This window comes from Leucopleurus acutus (assembly GCF_964270905.1).
Source record: "Leucopleurus acutus genome assembly, chromosome: 7".
Lineage (NCBI taxonomy): Eukaryota > Metazoa > Chordata > Mammalia > Artiodactyla > Delphinidae > Leucopleurus > Leucopleurus acutus.
The window spans coordinates 64,129,173-64,149,851 of NC_139150.1; the positions used below are offsets into that span (position 1 = coordinate 64,129,173).

The window sequence follows — 20,679 nt, forward strand, 5'->3', positions numbered from 1 at the left end:
ATATTTAGTTTGAAATATGGTTGAAAAGGAGTTTGAAAAAGAAGCTTCAGCTGGTTTGAAAAAGAGGTCCTTGAATGAGATGTTCAGGAAAGTGAGTTACTCTATTCCTTCACTTTCTTACAAAGGGATGAAGGGCACAAGTAAAAACTTGCAAATTCCTATTTCTTTGGCCTCAGACATTATCTGCATTTCTAACCAAAGGCCCTAACACGTGTCAGTGGTCTGCAGTGGAAACATTTTGCTCAAGAAGAGTACTGCCTCCTAAGCTCCCATTTCTTCTTTCTCCACAATGCCAAGGCTCCTCCCCAACAACCTTTCCCTGTGGAAAGGCAGCCCATTGCACACCTGTACCCATCATATGCTGGGAGTTACATTTCCCCATGTGGTTCTTGCACGTGCAATTACCTAGTATTTACCACCACTGAGCTTACAGAATCCTACGTGGGAAAAGGAATGGGCTGAGTCAAGGTGGCTGCAGAAATGAGTCCGGTGCAGGTGTGTGATTCAAACCAGAGCAAACAACGTAGGGTAAGAGTGCTTTCTTCTCCCTCCTCCCAGCCAAGCAGCCAATAGGCTCCAGGCTAAAGCAGCAGGCTGTGCTGTAAGCAGAGTGGTCCCTGAAGGACTCGGGCTGTTTGCGAAAGGCCTGCAGACTCAGCTGGCAGCTTCACTGTGTGCACTCAGCTTAAGCAGACAAAAGGTTCCGTCACACTACGTCTGTTCTTTCTACCTGGCATGGTGAACGGTTCTGTGGCCCGAAACTCCAGACTGGAGCATATGGCGCTTTTTATGGAGGACCAGAAGAATATTAGAAAACCATCCAGGCGGGTTCTTTCTTTTTCCATAAACTATCTACTGGGAAGGTAGAGGGGATACCCAGTTATCTGATGATTTAACAATAATAAAACACCCCAGATCAGGGGAAAAGACCCTATGCCCACTAGAAAGATAAATACTGAGTCTGGATATAGTAGGATTTATGTGCAGAAGGTTGTGAGGGTGATTTGAACTTATTATTGTAATTGAGACTTAACTGAGATGGCATTTTTTTCCCAGAAGCTAGTATCACTGCTTTTTTCCTTAGATTGAGGAGGGGAGTCTTTCAGGCTCATTCACCAGCATTCGTATGTACAGGATTTTCATGTTCCCGTTCACGTGAAGTGCAATTTTTATAGTGACTCCTAAAAAAATCTTTCAATTCTAGAAGCCATAGGTTGTGCTTCACGGCCCATGGCAGTGTAAAGAAATAGCAGGTGACTAGTCCAAAAATAATTATTGAAAATTCCTTATATTTCAGGGTGCCTGTATTGATACATGGTCTCTTAATTTTGCGTGGCTTGGGTGAAGCTTATGATAGGTGTGTTCCCTGATTTTTTCATCCACTGAGACCACAGGAAATGGTCCTGGTGCATACTAAGAGAAAGCCATTTGGGGACTTAACATTTGCCTACAACTCTCGTTTCCAAAGCAGAGTTTGGCCCAAGTTCACTAGGTTGGATAGATCTCCCTTGTGAAATCAAACTTCAAGAGTTAAAGACCAGATTTAAAAACTAAAAATGGGTTAGAAATATCCTATCTAGGAGCTAATTCACCTAGATAAGTGATGGAGGGGCAAGGAGGTTTTGTACTTAGACTCTTGGGAATAGTGCAACACTCGTGCAGTTTGAAATTTCCTTAGTTACTCTGAATTTTTCTAAGGAAACAATCAAAGGCACCAACCAGCAACCGAGGTTTTAGCTTGAAAATTGACAGACTTGTTACCTTTACACTCACAAAGGCCGAGTCCATGGAATATCCCTTTCTGGTAATTTCCAAGGGCAATACGCCCACATTCTCACAGACCTCATATTCAGTCTGTGACCACTCGATATGAGACCACTTCAGTTCCAAGCTATGCATGTAAGGAAAAGAAGAAAGAAAGTCATGAGAAATGCATAATGGATGCCTGGGGGGCTCCTCCGCTGGGTAGCAAGCTGAACCACTCGTCCACACTGGGAGACAGAAGCGGTTCATCAACCTACACCAATGCTACAAGCTCCTTACACTTGTTTGGGACGTTTTAGCTCACAAAGAACTTTTACTGTCACTGTCTCATTTATTGCTCTTAACAATGCTGTGATGTACAGCACGGATAAGAATTCCATTTATAAATGCAGAAATAAGGTTAAAAGTCTATCAGAGGTCTTACAATTATTAGTGATAGAAAAGAGACTCCTACTTGCGTCTTCAGAAGGGAAAGGAGCAGGTGTTAAGTTCAAGGGGAAGTTCATTTTTGGAAAGGACATTGATATGAAATCTTCTCTCCTATCTTTTGGCCTCCTTCATCAATACAACAAGATCATTTCCAGGCACAGGTCTTCTCTGAACTTGGGTTCAGTTTAATAACAAGATATCTTTGAGGATGTGCCTAGGAGTTAGAATGTGCCTGTGTTTTAAAGCATTATCTGTCCCTTCCTCTGTGCGTATAAAAGGGCTACACTAATATGTACCTTGGATGCAGCTATACAACTGAATAAACTTGCTAAATACAGGGTGGTCTTTTTTCCCCACGCTATATTTAGTAAGCCCGACATTTGACGGAAACTGACTTCTTTAATCCTCATGGCATGGAGAGGGACTTTTTCTTTTCTTTTCTTCAGAAAAGAACACTGAGCTTAGAGAGGTTAAATAACTACCTCGAAGGCAAAAAGCTATGACAAAGCTAACAGACAGCAGAGATGGAATCCCCAGTATAAATCTGAAACCAAATGTACTATTCCTTCTCTACCATTCTTCTTCCCAACTGAAGTTCTTCATGACTCTTGCAGTCTGAGCTCAAGCAGGGGACTACAATTTTATCTTTACCCTGAAGTGTTTCCCTTTCTGAGGTGAGAAAACTTGAAATGTTTCACCTGAACATTTCTCTTCAAATATGTTCTTACATCCTTTACCCCCTGTAACCTTTCAGCCATAAAGACATAAGCAATCTTCACTATGATCATTTAACCCACTTCCATTGCTTGTGTTTTATTCATTTCCCTTTCATTCTCCACTCACAAAACCCTCAGTGGTTGCCTTACTATATTCCCAAACTTTCCCTTAGATTCAGGCTCTTTCCTCTAGACTTTTAAAGTTACTTTACAATTTTCTTTTCCTTTCAGAACTAGAAATTCTGGGTGCTACTATGTAGAGCATAGAATTCACAAATTTCACAGGGCTCTCCAGACTTTCCTGTAGATCATTCATATTAGAGAGTAAGTTTATCCTCTAATAATCACTGTATGTCCTTGTACCAGTCATGTGTCACAGTCACATCCTATAGATTAAGTTCACGAGCGAAACAAACTCAGTAGCACTGTCTCCTACTCCACCAACCCTGGGCCAGTGGGACAAGGGGGAGTGTGGGAGTGTGGAATGAATTTGTATGAATGTTTATTCAAGCAATACATATGAAATTTATTATTATTGGCATGCTGGGCTTCACAAAATTTTGACATGAAAATAGGATCCTTATATTCAATAGTATTCAAAGACCCCTCATGGGTCTTTGACGCAACTGATTTCAAATCAAGACATAAAGAAATAAGAGACTGCTTAAAGAATCACAAGATAACAAGCAACAAGGATGTTATAAATGCTAATAGAAGTAACACATTGCAAAGAGTTCCTAAAGGATCCAGATAAATGAGAAAGGAGAACAAAATCAGCAAGAGGGATTAGGGAAAGATAAAAGAGGAGGAAAGGGGAACAATGGGAAGGAGTGAAATAGATACACAGGGATGGATTTCAGCTAAGTCTCAGTAAGGTTCAAATGAGTTTCAATGTTCAACCTTCTAAGAATCCATCCATTGCTAATGCTAACCATGACCAGCAAAAATTCAACAGTGTCACTCTGCAGGTCCAGGTGACCCCAAGGCTTAAAGTGAAATGTGATTTGATTGCTGATCTAGATCCATAAGGGGACCATGCAGAGCGCTGTTCAGCTTCAAAGCATTAAGGGTCTTGGTGTCTGGGAAAGTGCATACATAACCCTGATACACCATTCGAATGCTTCATAATGCTTAGAGGTTAAGATTGTCATTACACAATGTTCTACTTTATTTTCTTAAAACTACTCCCTACAAATAATAAAGATCTATTGAAAAGCCATGAAACTTAAGCCGGGCTATATATTTCCCAGAAAAATACTTAAGTCACGAAGCACTTGCATACCTAGAGGATATGTGTGACACATGTTTTGAATGTGTTTTTTGTTTTCTGCAGTATTGTATTGAAGAAGATCTTTCTACACTGAGACTGCAGTTGCTAAAACTCTACACAAACACCTGAAAGAAAAGTAAGAGATGTAGTCAGTCACTTGGGAATTCTCCCTGAAAGAAGCCACACAGACGTATGCTTGGTATCATGTGGGTAACCAGGTGCAGGACCCCATGAAAGAAATGTGGGAAGCTCTGGATTGCGAGGTGTCATGCAGACAAGAGTTGGTTCAAATCTTCACATTTTAATGATCCCTCCCTTCTATTACCACAAAGTAAAGCTCACTCTAAAGTCAGAAATTAAGTTTATAGATACACTTTCTGTGAAGCCCACAACGCAATCATTTCAAGTCACTTAGCAGGACATGAGAACTCCTTAAGGCCCTAGGTCACGGCTTCTCAAACTTGATACTATCGACATCTGGGACCAGATGATTCTTTGTGGTGGGAGGCCGTCCTGTGCATTGCAAGAAGTTTAGCAGCATCCCTGGCCTCTACTCGTGAGATCCACCAGATTTAGCCACACCACTCCCCTCTGGTTACAACAATCAAAACTGTTTCCAGAACTTTCCAAATGTCCCTCATGGGGAAAGTCATCCCCAGGGGAGAAACCTACCCTAAGTGATTGTGGGGACTCAAAACAATAGAACATTTTATTTAATGTATAAGCTAAATTTTGGTTCCCAACAACTATCGTGAATGAAAGACACGGGATGGAGGATTAGAAATTAAACGGGATGGGACTTCCGGTTCCTCTCTAACTCTAAGTCAAGTACGAGAAAATCCGTTTAATCACTCAATTTAAAATTGCAATCCGTCCCCAAAATCCAGTGTCTGTGATCCCCCTTAATCTGACCAACTTTCATTTTCCAAAGTATGTATCGTGTATACCATACTATTTAATTTACTTAGGTACCAAGGAACTTAGCTAAGTATTTAGGTACTTAGCTACAAGTAAACAGGGGTCTTTGGTTCACTGATGTATCACCAAGTCCCTTCTAGAGTGACTGAGACATAGTAAGAGCTCAATAAGTATTTGTTAAAGGAAATAATGAACCTTGTTTAGCTTTCTGTTTGAAAAGCTAAGTTGACCACTGAAACTTTTTTTCTCCCCAGCCCTATTAACGTATTTCACACAGTCTGAAAAAACAGCTAGACTAGATGGTCCTCACGTGTTTTTTCCAGCCCTGACTCACTCTGGATTCTTTAGCTCCTATTGGACTAGAGAGAAAGGTGGCATTGGTAAAAGAGCATTCTATCATAAAGTATGATTTCTTGTTTTCTAAGGCCTGTGCACGCTTCTCAACATCAGACAATGTCTAGAGACAGCTTTGTTTTTCACAATGGGAGGTGGGTGATACTGGTTATTTAGCGGGTAGAGGCCAGGGACGCTGCTAAGCATCCTTCAATGTATAGGACACCCAACTCACCCTCCACCACTGCCCCACAGCAAAGAATTGTCTGGACCAAGTAGTCAATAGTGTTGAAGTAGAGTCAAAAATATATACTTTCTGATATTTTATTTTGTGGCTACTCGGTTCATTTATATGAAGGAACAATGGACCAGAAGAACCAGTTGGGATTAAAACTCTACTTTGGGATATGGGACATTAATCCAGGTTAACAAGGGTGTGTAAAAAAGGTACTTGGCTGCTCTATGCCTCAGTTTCCTCACTTCCCGAAGTGCAATAATAAAGAGGTTAAATGAACCTTAATGAATACTCATTAAGTACTTTGAGCTTCTCAGTGAAAGGTTTTATAGTAGCTAAAATTGTGATTAAATTATTCTTATAACTAGATCTTCACTTATAATCAAGTAGCACATGACTTAAGAAAATAGAAATGGTAAAAAATATTTTTCCAAGTGTTCAATCTAAGACATCAACTCAAAGGGGATGCTATTAAGCTCAGTAAAAATGCTATGAACACCTGCACTTTCATATTTGTCTTTCTCGCATGATAATGGGGAAACAGTGTTTAGCCAGGAAGCAACACAGCTAGTACCCCCGACAAGTGCTTTGGAATCAGACACATCTCACAACCACTTATTAGTGTGTGATTATGGTCAGTTAGTCTCTCTGGACCTCAGTTTTCATTATCTTTAAAATGAAGGGAATCATATTCACGTCAAATGATGCAAATTAAAATTTGTTAATATGTATAAAGCACCTGTACACAGTGGGTGTTTAATAAGGGCTATTTCCTTTCCCTTCCTCTATGGTTTCTTAGATCTCGTCTGGAGATAAATACTTTAACTTCTGGCTTGCAGGTAACATGAAAGCCGAACCTAACTAAGAGTTTCAAACTCTTCCCCTACAATGTGTTTCATAAAAGCTGCTAAAGCATTGCCAGGTTCGCCTGCTAGAAATTCCTTTTCTTTTTTGATTTCTTTGGCTCTTCTCTTTTAAGGCCAAGGATGAATAACAGAACAGCTAGAATGAGGGTAGCCAAAGGCAGGAGAAGAATCAAAGTGCTTAGAATCATGAAGCAGCTACTGAGTTATGCAGAACTTCAGCAAGGGTCAACTTTTCTTTTGAAGTTCACCTTTTTGCAGGGGGCACAAGAAAGAGGTCAACCCTGAATGCGTGTTAAGAAACTGGCTTGGTCAGAAGTCAGCTATATTCTGTGGTCTGCAGAGGTGTTTTACGCGGTCCTGTGTAACTGAGTTTGGGTGGTATGCAGACCACCTTGAGATTCACATCGGACTAGAGAACTGTCGTGGGCGTATGAGAGAATCACGCCAAGGCGTGAGCCGATAAGATGAGCACTCATGTTGAGGTCAGGGTGCACTGTGGCCTCTGCCATTCATTCACTTAGTGACTTCTGGCCGATTACTTAAATGCTTTGAGCCTGATTTTCTTATCACCCTCAGAGGATTGTGTTTTGTAGATTAAATTGGACAACATATGTAAAAGCGCCTAGCACAGTGCCTGAAATTTTGGCACTTAACCAAATCTAAATCTTGATGCAAATTTCCATGGATTTCAGTGTTCTAAAATAACTTCTATTTACAATAAAACGTCTCCCAAATGTATCCCTTGAAAAACTTGTTTCATGAGCTATTCTGGGGTAGGGTGGTCTTGGTTCTATAGTCAAATCAGGTTGAGATATGTTGTATACTATACCCCTCTCTCGAAGATTCCCAGTGCATACAAGCATCTTCGTGACTCTAGCACTTGATGCATTAAGCAGCCCGCAAGCTAGCTAGCAATAACTTGATTACGTTAAGATTTGCAAACACTATTTCTAACGGAATATCTATTGACCCTTCAGGAATGATATTCTATAGAAATGCTGCCATGGCAAAAACTTACTAGCAATCAAGATTCTGGGACAATTCCCCCTGAACATGGGTCCTTCTTGTTCTTTAAAGAGCCTCCATTTTGCTCCAGATTGCACCCACCTGTCTCTTCAGCTGTGTTATAGAAGGTCCCACCCCTTTAAACATGCAGAATATTAATCTATTAATACCGTGTAAGCCTGAAAAGAACACGAAGTTCCACAGCATTTAGCTGATTGATTAACAAGCATATGGATTATTCACTTTGTGGATCAACGCAGAGTCAATTTCTAACTAGAGATGGGCTTGAGCTGGCCACCCAATGTCTCTGGGATCCTTCTTCAGTCAACTGTTGCCCCCTTGTGAATGAACAACAATAGTAATCACCACCACAGGTCCCATTTGTTAATGACTTTAAATATAGAAGATGCTTACATATGTTTTACCTCATTCGTTCCACTGAAGAAACTGTAGTACTGCCCCCACTTTACAGATAAGATAACTAAGGTAAGTAAGCCTTGACCCAGGTCAGTGGGAGAGCCAAGGCTCAAACCCTGTTCTTTGGCTCTCAGTCCAGTGGTTTATTGTGTATTATCTGTCCCATAACCCCCAGTGCCTTAGCCATGGAGTACACACTCATATTGAAATGTAAATGTAATTTACATTTAAGGTCTTGAGGAGTAAGTATTCCCCCTTTCTTGTTGCTTTGGTGGCCAAAGACTGGAGAGAAAGAAGGGAGCTTCTTTTCCTATAGGCCGTTTCCGCACACTCATTAAAAGTGGGCAAAAAGTCCTTTAGTGCAGTGAGGAAAACCATGGACTCAAGAACCGTACTTTCTGGACCTAAATCTTAGCTCCTTCCCTAGCTAGGTGTATGAGCTTGGAAAAGTCACTTCCTATCTCCTTTTGCCTCAGACTCTTCGCCTGTAAATTCTGGATTATGATAGTTCCTAACTTAAAGGTGGTTTTGACGATTAAACAAAGAGCAATGAACTAGAGCAGAAACCTACATTGTAAATGCCTGTGATTTATAATGTATGTGTAAGTAGCTTCCTGCTGGTTGTCATGGGAAGACAGACCACTATTCATAACATTTGTTTCCTGCTGGGAAAAAAAAGTTCTTCTTGTTCCAAAAAACATCTACTTACAAATGAGGTTAGGGCCAACTATATCCTTCAAAATTTATACAGATAAGCACTGAGTAGTTTCCACCTCCCCCGACCCACTCCAGAGGAGACAACTTAATATATGTCAGATCAAATCAAAGTTATTTGGGATTAACCATCAGTAGGCATATTTTACATTATATTCCACTGGTTCCAATCATTACAGGCTGAATTAGAAACAACTTCAGCGTAAGTACCTGAAAAAAGGTATTCAGTACAGGTAGGAGCCTATTTTAAAAGCCTCAAGTAAGGTTATAAATTCTGTGATTCTGCAATAAGTTTGAGGATTATTTAAAATCATAAATCATCTTCAAAACAATGCCCTTGGTAACAATGAGGACTGAAAAGGGTATGTAGGTGAAGCAGTATCAATCTAGCTCTATTTTGGGAAAAAAATTCTCTGGCACCTATGCTGTGTTCTCATGTGGAAGACCAGCAGTCAGCATTTGATGAGTAGCAAGTCTGAACAATATTCTTAGGTTTTTTAGTTGAACTATTAAAAAGCAAGTGAAATCAATTTATTAATATTTTTGGAGCAGGATTTAAAAAAAAATTTCCTTGAGAATTGGAAGACATTTGTCTGAATTGCAAGTAGGTAATATATTTTCTATAAGGATTGCAATCCCGAGGCAAGAGCATTTTAATGGTAGGTGGGCAGCTGTTTTACTTTTATAGCGCCATGATTGTATTTTAATGTCAGGGGACAGGACTTCCTTGCTCATACCTATTTCCCAGCTTCTTGTACTGCACACCTGGCCTATAGTAGCCACTCGGTAAAAATCTGGACCAGGTACTGCAGGCAATAGAGGTGGGACCCTGGGAACATGTTTTGTTAAAGACGTGTTTTTCTAACAATGACTACAGAGACCTCTGCTGGCAGATATTGGGACTACAATTCAGGATTAGAAAGAAAAAGCAAGAACGAAGGGAGCAGAGGTGAATTTCTCAATTTTTCTTTTCTTCCTTTGTCCATATTCTGTCATAAAAGCCCCGTAAAGGAGCTGTCCTCACTTATGGGACGTAGTTTGACTAGGATAAGGTAAATACTAAAACTAGGATAAATGAACAACTTTCCTTCGAGGTGACTGGGAAGGGTATCAAACTTAAAAAGAAAGAAAAAACACTGCACGTGGAGAACTGGGCTATGATTAACCTTTCTGTGATCATCTGACAGCTGGCAAGTTACTCAAGGTACACCTTCCAAAAAAGTTTAGAATAGGGACCTGGTGAGTGAAATTACTATGGTCTGTGAATATTGTTAATTTTGAGGGTTTGTTACTCTGGTTATTCTGAAAGACATACACTTTATGCAAATTCTAAGTATCACTTAATATCTCCCCAAGTCTGTTTTCCTCTTTGTACTGTCTTCACCTTACCTATGGTAGGTTTACTGACTTACAAAAGCAGTCACTAGTTATTGCTTGGGTTTTTGGGAAGAGAAGATGTTTTGCTAGCATTTCCTGACTTCCTCACTCTTCCCAGTTCTAGATATTTTAGAGATTTAGATTTAGGAAACTGTGGTTACTAACACGGTCCTAGAGTGACCTCTTGCTGCATGGTTTGTACATGAGCCTACAAGCTCAATCCTGGATGCCAGTGAATCGTCAAGACAGAAACCTCTGTGGGTGTGAAAGGATATGCATTTGTAAATGCACGCATAAAATGAATGACCCAGTTAAGTTAATGAACTTAACTTTTTAACGTTTCCATATTCTGTGAAGCTACTGGCTTTCCCATTATCAAGCAGTAATAGAAGTTTCCCTCTCCAAAATCAATTCTATGAGCTTGTGAATTAATCTATCAATTTGTCCTCTTAGATTCTGATTAAAAAATAACATTTCGCTTTCCTAATAAGATACATTCTGGACATTATATGCAGGACTATTGAATAAGCAAAAGAATTTACATTTGAGGAGTGGCAGAGTTCCCCGTGGGGTCCATGACTTGAAATTCTATGGTATCTGAATTTACTTCCAAAGATGGGTTTATGATGTAAAGAACGGTCTTACTGTTTAAGTCCTTTTGGCTAAATTTCTCATGGATAAATTCACCTACAAAAAAGAAGTAAATGAGTTTCACTGGTAATCAAACAAAATATTAGGTAAGGGCTGATACAATTTTATGGCTATTTTATTTCAAACTCCTCTTTAAAAGTAGCCAAAGTATATTTTTTAAAGAAATTAATAAAATGTAACTACCTTAAAATTCAAATTCAATGAACTTAAATTAGGATTCCAAATTACTTTGTCTCAGAAATATTGTACCTTAAATATGAAAATAGGGAGTAGGAAGATATAGTAATAAAATCTAAAATTCTGTGCCATCCTGTTTAGTGACATATTGTGATCATTGTCTTCATAAAGCAGAAATAAGATACAATCCAGAGAAAACTTACACCAAAAAAATTGTTTTTAATGAACTTACATCACCTTGGAATTCATGACAGAAAAAAATGAGTCACAAATATGAATTTGGTCCTGACAATGTGTGTTCCTGTCAATATATTACGATCTGGTTATTGAAAAAAAAGTTGTAAACAATAAACAACTGTGTATCAGTATTTAGTTCTCCCACTCAAGATGAATTTAGGAAAACTCAACTTCAAACCCTCTTTAGCACCTATATTGATTTATAAACTGCATCTATCAGAAGCCCTGGGGAGTGTTTACCAAATGGGCCTGCACTTAATTAAATTACTGTCTAGCATTGCCAGCCACTGGGTATTTTAAAATGAGCAATTACAAGGAGTAAGGAAGGCAGTACCTGTTGTTGTATTCTCCAGATGTCCATGTTGGGGGCCTCGTAAAATCTTAAAGATGATCTGATTGCCATCAGTGTCGGGGTCCGATGCCTTCAACACATGGGAAGTGATGTAAATCCCATAACAACCATTTTTCAGGAGCCCCACTTGAGAAGGGGAATGCAAATGTGTGATGTGGGGGGCTGCTTTGTCCACCTGGTCCACCTGCATGATCAATAATTACACACAGTGTTATACAAAGGCTTCTCATCCCCAAGCAACACAGGGCTTTAATGGTTCAACGATGACAAACGCTCCTGAATTTCAGATTCCTTATTGGTTAATTTCTGCTGAAAACTATCTCATTCACAATATTCTCAGCAAATATCATAGTGCCTGGAAGAGAGGCCAACTTTCTACTGTAAACTTTGACCCAGCTTTATTTATTTGTCCACCGTCTGACTACCCCATTAGGACCTAAACTCCCTGAGGGCAGATACATGTCTTTTTCTCCCCAACTATTCCCTGCACCTGGCACAATGCCCAGCTATAATAGAAGCTCAAGAAATACTTGTTGAATGAATACATTAAAACTGACCCAAGAATTGTATTGCAAACTTAATATTAGTTCTACAGAAGGATTTCCCCTTTTTCCCAGTGTTTGGTGACTTAAGGAAGAAAACATGTAAGGTTTTACAAATGCATTGAACATTTTTTTTTGTCGTGTCTTTGTTAAGATAGCAAAAACGTTGAGTAGAAATAAAAATACCTCAGTAAAAAAAAGTGAAAGGTGCTTATCTATAGGCACTTGCATATTTGTTTTATTGACAGTGAGAACCAGGTAACTAAACAGGTAGACTCAATCTGTGAAGACTGTGATGGGCAACTACTCCTGAGTGAAAGAGATATATAGTTTCAAACACTACAAAGGGCCTCATTCAGGTATCCTATGGAGCTCAGTCCCTCTTCAAAATGACTCTTATAGGTTATGGAGGGAACATTTTAGGATGAATTAGCACAATTCATCACTGATACCACAAAAGAGGTACAAGGACACTTGTACTTCCCTTCACTCCTAATCATTCAAATTTTAACTTTATTTACCTCAAATGATCCTCTTGTAATTCTACCAAAGAGTGTCAATGATAAGACTATATATATTTTTGTGTATGATCATGTGATAAACTGCTATTCAGCTATTAATAAGAAAAGGAGGCAGGACAAACTAGTAACGAAAAATTCCCACAATTCAACGTTAACTGGTAAAAACCAAAAAACAAAACCCAGCGAGTTGCCGAATAGGAGACAACTACACTACCATTTTTGATCAAAACAAATACATATATATGTTCATACAGACATAGACAAAATTCTGGGAGCATTTGCACAAACCTGTTCATTTGTCTTGGGATGAGGAAAAATTACCGCTTCTCCTTTGAGTATTTCTGTATGGAATTTTGTAACAACCAAAATTTTTTTTCCTTTTAAGTTGGCAAGCTGCTTTTTGATTAAAGAACGTAATCATACCTCATGTTGGTAAATGTTTGGAAAAACAGACATTTTTATATTTTGCTGGTACAAATGCAAATTAGTGAAAATTTTCTGGAGATAAATTAGACGTATATGTATATTAAAAATGTGCACATACTGTGATCCAAAATTTTCAGTTTTTGAATGCATCCTACAGAAATACATATGTACACAAATATATATATATATGGATGTTGACTAAAATATAATTTGTAATAGCAATTAACAAAAAATTCCATAAAACATAAAAGTCCAACAGGGGATTTATAAAACACCTCTGCCTGAGATTGAGTGCCATGCAGCCTTTAAAAATTGTGTTTTCAAGGAAGATTTAATGACATGAGGAAATTTTTATGAGTGGAAACAGGCAATATGCATAATAGTACATATAATATCATCCTTTTTTTATTGCAATAAAAGAATGCAAGGAAGCCACTGACAGCAGTAGGATGATGAAGGGTTATTTTTTTGTCCTTTTCTGTAGTTTATGAATTCTTTACAACAATTATTTTATAAGCTGAAATAGCAACAAACACTTTCAAAAGTTAGTCATTCTCCTCTCCTAAAAAAGTGTGCATAGCACCCTCAGAGCTGTGAGGTTGGGTGGGAGGTGGAGGGTCAAACACTTATCATGGCCACTGGGGGAGAAGCTCCAAGGTGACTAGTAGGAAGGATGGTCAATGTCAAGAGAGGAAAAATACAAATACTTCAAGCCATGTAAGTAATACTCAAAGTTGGTAAATACTTGAGTATAGGGATTTTTTTTATGTTATATTTTCCTTAAAAATAAAAGTATTACAAAATGAATAAATGCCTGTCGTGTTCATTTGTTTTTAAAAAATTGTTAATATCTACACTCCGGTTACATGGTCCCCTGTTGTGTCTTCAGTCCTACTTTGTGTTAAAATCTATTCTAGTCTTATTAAATTTCTAGTTTCTTCAAAAGCAGGTCTTTTGGATCAGTATAACAGAAGCATTTTAAAATATTGGAGTATAAGACTTTTTTTTAAAAAGGCTACATCCTTATGATCACTTGTGTTGGATTTACTAAAAATCATCTCACACTTGCCTAAACCTTAGAAAGCAGTGGTGCTGGTCCTTTCTCCCTCACCCCCACTCCCATTGTCTCCTTTTAAGAAAGATTACAGGAATCATTACACCAAGACTGCAGAATCTTAGTCAGATATCTGGACAAAACTATATTCAAAAAGAAACATGCATCACTACGTTCATAGCAGCACTATTCACAATAGCCAAGACATGGAAACAACCTAAATGTCCATTGACAGATGAATGGATAAAGAAGATGTGGTGTGTACACACACACACAATGGAATACTACTCAGTCACAAAGAAGAATGAAATAATGCCATTTGTAGCAACATGGATGCAACTAGAGATTATCATACTAAGTGAAGTAAGTCCGAAAGAGAAAGACAAATACCATATGACATCACTTATATGTGGAATCTAAAATACAACACAAATGAACCTATCTACGAAACAGAACGAGACTCACGGACATAGAGAACAGACTGGTGGTTCCCTAAGGGAGAGGGGCTGGGGGAAGGATGGAGTGGGAGGTTGGGATTAGCAGATGTAAGCTATTATATACAGAATGGATAAACAACAAGGTTCTACTGTATAGCACAGAGAACTATATTCAATATTCCATGATAAACTGTAATGGAAAAGAATATTTTAAAAAAGAAGGAATGTAAATATACATATAACTGAATCACTTTGCTGTACAGCAGTAATTAATACAACACTGTAAATCAACTATACTTCAGTTAAAAAAAAGACTGCAGAATCTTGGTCGGATAGACATGATTTCCTACAAAATGAATGTCAGATTAGTGCCTGCTGGTATCAGTTTTGTGTTTAAATCCAGTAGCTTTGCCCACAGTTAGCCAGGTTGGGACCCTAACAGTAGTGCACCCATGCTTAGTAGACCTATTTGGACCAATTCATCCCTCAGTGGTGGTTGACGTCTTATTGTCTTGCCAGAAAAAGCTCTTAAAAGCAAGAGACTGAGGAGGTCACTCTCCTGCACTGCTGGAGGGGTGAGTCATTTCCTAAACTGTTTGACTTCTTGGCTCAGAGACACCAGGAAGTTCAGGGGAATTGTGGGAGAAAGTTTGAGGCCTTCCTTGTGAGGTTTTTTGTTCGTTTGCTTGCTTGCTTTTTAACACACAAGGCAAGGAAACCCTTGTACTTTTAATGAAAAACCTTTACAACATGTATTGAATATTTCCCTATCAGTAAATTCTACAACTTCCAAGAGATAACTCTCCTATGATAACCATGTTCTTTAAGATATTATTGGTGTTGGGAGAAACCTGATTTAAGTTCTGGTACTCTCTTCAAACTGTACCCCCTTTTCCCTCTCTGTTCTGAGTGTAGTGCGGAACTCTTATGCCTTCACTCAGAATTAGTAACTCCTACAAATCTGCAACCAAATAGACCAGAACATTATTCCAGGTTGGGCAGTACAGTGACATTTCTCTACATTGTGTGGGGGGTCAGGGGTCAAGAAAAAGATATTAACAGACTGAAGAGTGGGATGAAACTAACAACAAGTAAAACATAATTTAAAAAGAAACAGAGTAATTTTACTATGTACAAAGTACTTCTTACATACTGTACCAATATTACCAACACCTTCTCTTTTCTCCTAGTACATCATAATTTCATTCCACTTTCTGGACCTCCCTCATGCCAAAGATTCATCTTGTATCCACTCCATGTGATCATAACTCCCCACCTTCCTCCTCAGATCCCACCTTAGATAAAGACTGTGATGGTTAATTTGATATGTCACCTCAGCCGGGTTTGATGTCCAGTTGTTTGGTCAAACACCAGCTAGATGCTCCTGTGAAGGCATTTTTTTGTTTTTTAGATGGGACTAGTATTTCAATCAATTGCCTTTGCGTCAAGCAGATTACTCTCGATAATGTGGGTGGGCCTCACACAATCACTTAAAGGCCTTAAGAGAAGACTGAAGTCTCTTGAAGAGGAAGGAATTCTGCCTCCAAACTGCCTTTGGACTCAAGACTGTAACATCAACTCCTGCTGGAATTTTCAGGCTGCTGGCCTGCGCTGCAGATTTTGGATGTGTCAGACCCCACAATTGCGTGAGCCAATTCCTGAACATAAATCAATTGAATCAATCTTTCCCTTTCTCTTTTTCTCCCCTCTCTCTCTCTCATAATCTATATGTATATAAATTATATACATCCTCTTGGTTCTGTTTCTCTGGAGAACTCTAAGACAGAGATGAAAGAGCAAGGGAAAATTATTATTATTTTACATAATCAGAATGTATCCTGAATTAAGAGACAGATTTACATCTTTTTTTGCTGTTGGTGGAAGTGTGTAGAACAGGGTGAACTATATCCAAGGAGACTGGATTCAAGGCTTTGAGAGCCAGAACATACTTGATGTGTTTTGACTAAAAAAGAAACACACATTATGCCCTCCAAGAACCATCGTAACAGTCAACACAACTGTGGCAGCGTAGTACCACAGAAAGGACACAGTATTGGGGATCAAAAAGACTTGAGATCTTTATGTGTGTTTGACCAAACTTTTGAACTCCTGACCATCTATAAAATGGAGGTAATAAAACTTAGTTCATTGGATTTTTATAAAAATTAAATGAGATTTATGGAAAGCGGGTCCGACCTACAGTTAACACTCCAAAAATTGTAGCTGCTACCGCTATTATCCCCACCATTAATACATGTGTAATATTGATGCTGCTTCGTAAGTTTCCATGTGTTTACTTGAAAACCATTAAAATGCCAGTAGATAACACAGACCAAAAGGCATCAACATAATAGTGTAGTTAGATGTTGTTACAGTATTCACAAGAGATAGAATATCTGATGTATTTCAGGCAATATGCTAGTACCTTAGATACCTAATCTTATTTAATTCTCACCATAATGTGCAAGGATTGTTTCTCAAAGAAGGCAAAGTAGAATCAGAAGAGTCAAAGAACTCTTTTAAGGTCACACAGCTATTAAAATGTTTAAAACAGAAATTCCAACCTAGGTGTGTCTGACTCCAAAGCCCATGTTCTGTGGTCCTTTCTGTACCACCACTGACTCCAAAGGCCAGTCATTAGCCCGTACACAGGGAGCACAACTGTTTTGTTCATATTAACATGCCTGGTGCCTTCCTTAGTGCCTGGCACACTGTAGACACACACTACACATTTGAATGAAAGAAGGAAGGAAATAAGGCAACAGTTCTCCTGGAAGTCGTTCTCTCCACATCTCTGGCCAAGGACCATGTATTTGTCATACTTGCCTGGATGGTGAATGAAACAGGTTCTTGCCACCTTCTCCCATCCACAAGAAAGCCTTGGTTTGTCCCATCCGTGGCCACAAAAGTAAAGCGGTCGGTGCGAGAGTGCCCTCCCGAGTGCCTGTAGGTCACATGCCCGCTGTCCACGTCCAGCTGAGTGAAACTGTGTGGAAGCTGCATTGTCCCCCGCAGGTAGAGCTGGCCATGTCGTGGAAGCTGGGCCAAAAGGAAGGTGAGGTTCTCCGCTGGAGTGTCAGGGTCGGTCAGCTGAAGGAGGTCAGGGGAGAGAAGACCTGTGGCCCCTTCAGCCAGTCTCAGCCCCTTGTTCCTGGTCACCATGGGTAAGGCTGTGTCCACAGTCTCCAGTGTGATCTCAAACACCCCAGGCTTGGTCTGCAGTCCATTGCTCACGATGAATCTGGCAAAGAGAGGCAAGGTAGCCTTCAACATGGATTCTTGTGTCACCATCTACTGGAATGAAATTATAACAATACACACCTTTACTAAAGGATATGTCGTGTTGGGACGAAAATGAAAACTCAAGGGTGGATCTTGCAGGAGGACACTATTCTATCCATTAAACCAATCACTAGGTGATGCACAAATGGACCATTCTAACTCCCAAAGTATTTTTTCATCAACATTGATGGTAACTCACGTGATGGGGCAGAGTGTGCCAATGATATTTCTCAGGCTTGTCAGTACTTAGTGTAATTCCTTGCCCCAAATAGGAATTTCACATCCTTTCAGATCCACTGCACTAGTTTGAAGAGTACACTCATTTTATATATATAGACTTTTGCAACTGTATTTTTTGGTGAGAATTTAATAAGCTAAACTTTTTTTAAAACATCTTTATTAGAGTATAATTGCTTTACAATAGTATATTAGTTTCTGCTTTATAACAAGGTGAATCAGCTATACATATACATATACCCCATATCTCCTCCCTCTTGCGTCTCCCTCCCACCCTCCCTATCCCACCCCTCTAGGTGGTCACAAAGCACCAAGCTGATCTCCCTGTGCTATAATAAGCTAAACTCTTAAGACTGATCATTGGAAGCTCATCCAATAAAATGCTGAGTGGGCTAAATTTGGCTAATTCACTCAATTCACATACTTTTCTTTGAGCTTCCACATTTGCCCCTGACAAGATATGGGGGAGAGCCATTAGATAACGATTATTCCCCTGCTTTAAAGAAAAGAAAATTAGAGCACAAGGGTTCAGAAACGTGGCAGGAGATCATAAGGCAGGTAGGAGACAGAGCTGGGACCAGAACCCAGGTTTTCTGACCTCACACCTTTTGCTCTTACAGAGTTTTTAATAAATGCTGGTTTAGCAGTCCACTAAGAAAGAGTTGTGGTGCCTGAGTACCACTGCAGACCTACAAAGAGAAAACTGAAATGATACAAATCCAAGGTGAGCAAAATCTTTCTTACAATCGTGGGTTCTATGATACCATAATGTGCTTCTGATTATATTGATCACTAAATCACATTCCACCCAGCACTGCCAATCTCAAAATTAAACTAATTGAAATGATCTTTAGAACATTTCAACATGTAATTTCTATTTGAAGGACAATGGAGACCATCATGAAATTAAGCCCACAGAATGCACTATTAAAACTCCAACAAGTTAGGAAATCACTACTCAAATGGAACTGACACATTCACCGTAGGCCAAAGAAATGTACTTTGAAATAATCACAGAGTTTTGTCTATTCGTTTTTCTCCATGTACCAGGTGCTTGAAATATTCATGGGGGAGAGAGATACTCTTATATTCCATGGATGTAAACATGTCTAAAACTGTTGCTGTGGCATATAACATTAAATTATATAATAATTTACTTAGGAGGTTCTTTTTCAAAACTAGAGAAGACATGGGGTTTATCTTTACTAATCTGACAAATGTGACTACCAAGTTTTTCATTCTTTACAAAATGTGTCTTATCCTCCAGGGTTGGAAGGTTGATGCTTTGCTTTTGAACATGAGGGAACCTGAAACCAGGTTGTGTGGGCGTCATGTAGCAACCAGCCTGCCTGAGGCGAAGGACTCAGGGAAAAAAAGCAGCTGAACAAAACGTAAGAGATGAGTTTGGCTGATACAGATTTTGCTTTGAAGGCTAGGCTAAAAATTTTGAGCTTTCAAATTATCTAGTTGATAAGACTGCCTACAAGGAAAATAGGATGTGATGCATAGAAATTCTTGTCTAAAAAGTTAAAACTGCTAAGTGAAGTACTACAGATAAAGCACATTTTTGACATTTCACACACCTTGTCTTGTAAAGAATATGACCTGGTTTTGTCCACAGCATTATTTTTACAGTTTGGAAAAGAATACTGAATTAACTTTAGAATTGTAGATTGAGCAAAATCACATAGCTTCCTTAAAACAAAACATTTGGATAAATATATTCTAAGCAAAGAGGGTAATTTCGTTGCTTGATCATGAAGTGTTTGCAAAATTCATTATTTTTTAAAAAAGGAAAAAAAAGCACACCTAGAAAAATATTTGTGTGTGTACTTCAACTTTTTACTTACTAGTCACCTTGACAGTTTCAAAGATCAAGCGATATACATTTTTTAGGTACAAAAATCATGGTCTGTTTCTCAGGGGCAGCTTTTCGTGGAATTATGCCTTTATTCCACTGTTTTCCTGTTAACTTTTTCATGTTTCCTCCCTGGAGCCTATCATCTGACCAGAGGTAAAATAAGGAGACTAGGCATTCCCTCAGGGCCTCCAATTTCTCCTTTTTTCACTTAACCCCTCCAGAAACACGTTTCAGGCTTCCAACTTTGCCCTCTTTCACAATAAAGTGGCTGTCTATTCCCTACCAGATCCCTATATCCACACATGCTCTTGTGGAGAGTTTTAAATTAGCCATTTAGAGTTGATCAAAAATTTAAGCCAGAGGACATGTATTTCTAGTATTAGCATTAATTGTGGAATTCAAGTCTTTGTGCCCCGTTAAAAGCAGGTCAAATACTGGTGGAGAAGGAAAAAGAAGGAAGGGGAGAGGCAGCCCTCAGGGGCAAGGAGGTGAAGGGGGAGGCCCAGCGACTGCCACGGGCTCATCAGAGGCAGTCATTTTGAGCATCAGATTCTGACTTTCTTCCCTGGAGACTGAATTCCAAAAATGCCCAACAAGGTCCTCCAAGCTCAGTCTCGAGGCGGCTGCATTTATCCGTGTGTGTGTGTGACCCGTGTGGCGGGCACTGAAGTTTTCTCCTGATCCAGGTGGTCCATCGCAGACTCCTCCCTGCCTCTGATGGGCATTTGACCATGTCGGAAACCGGCAGCCTGCCATCAGACAGATGGGAATGAGGGCGAGCGGGAGAGGGACCATGTAAGAGTAAGAAATATGTTTACTGAGGCCAGCGTTCCCAGCTGGGACCCCAAGGCAGCTGTC

General features: G+C 39.3%; 1 protein-coding gene across 1 annotated transcript in view; it reads right to left on the bottom strand.

The window, feature by feature from the left end:
* Nucleotides 1-17,732, bottom strand: part of LOC309963809 (FRAS1-related extracellular matrix protein 1-like) — a gene marked incomplete at its 5' end in the record, with an annotated part of 39,520 nt that extends 21,788 nt beyond the window's left edge. The window contains 4 exons of the mRNA XM_082842345.1: nt 1,762-1,891; nt 10,587-10,731; nt 11,444-11,645; nt 17,268-17,732. Coding sequence (XP_082698471.1) covers nt 1,762-1,891; nt 10,587-10,731; nt 11,444-11,645; nt 17,268-17,732 — 942 coding nt within the window. The remainder of the gene's footprint in view (nt 1-1,761; nt 1,892-10,586; nt 10,732-11,443; nt 11,646-17,267) is intronic.
* Between the last annotated feature and the right edge of the window lie 2,947 nt (nt 17,733-20,679).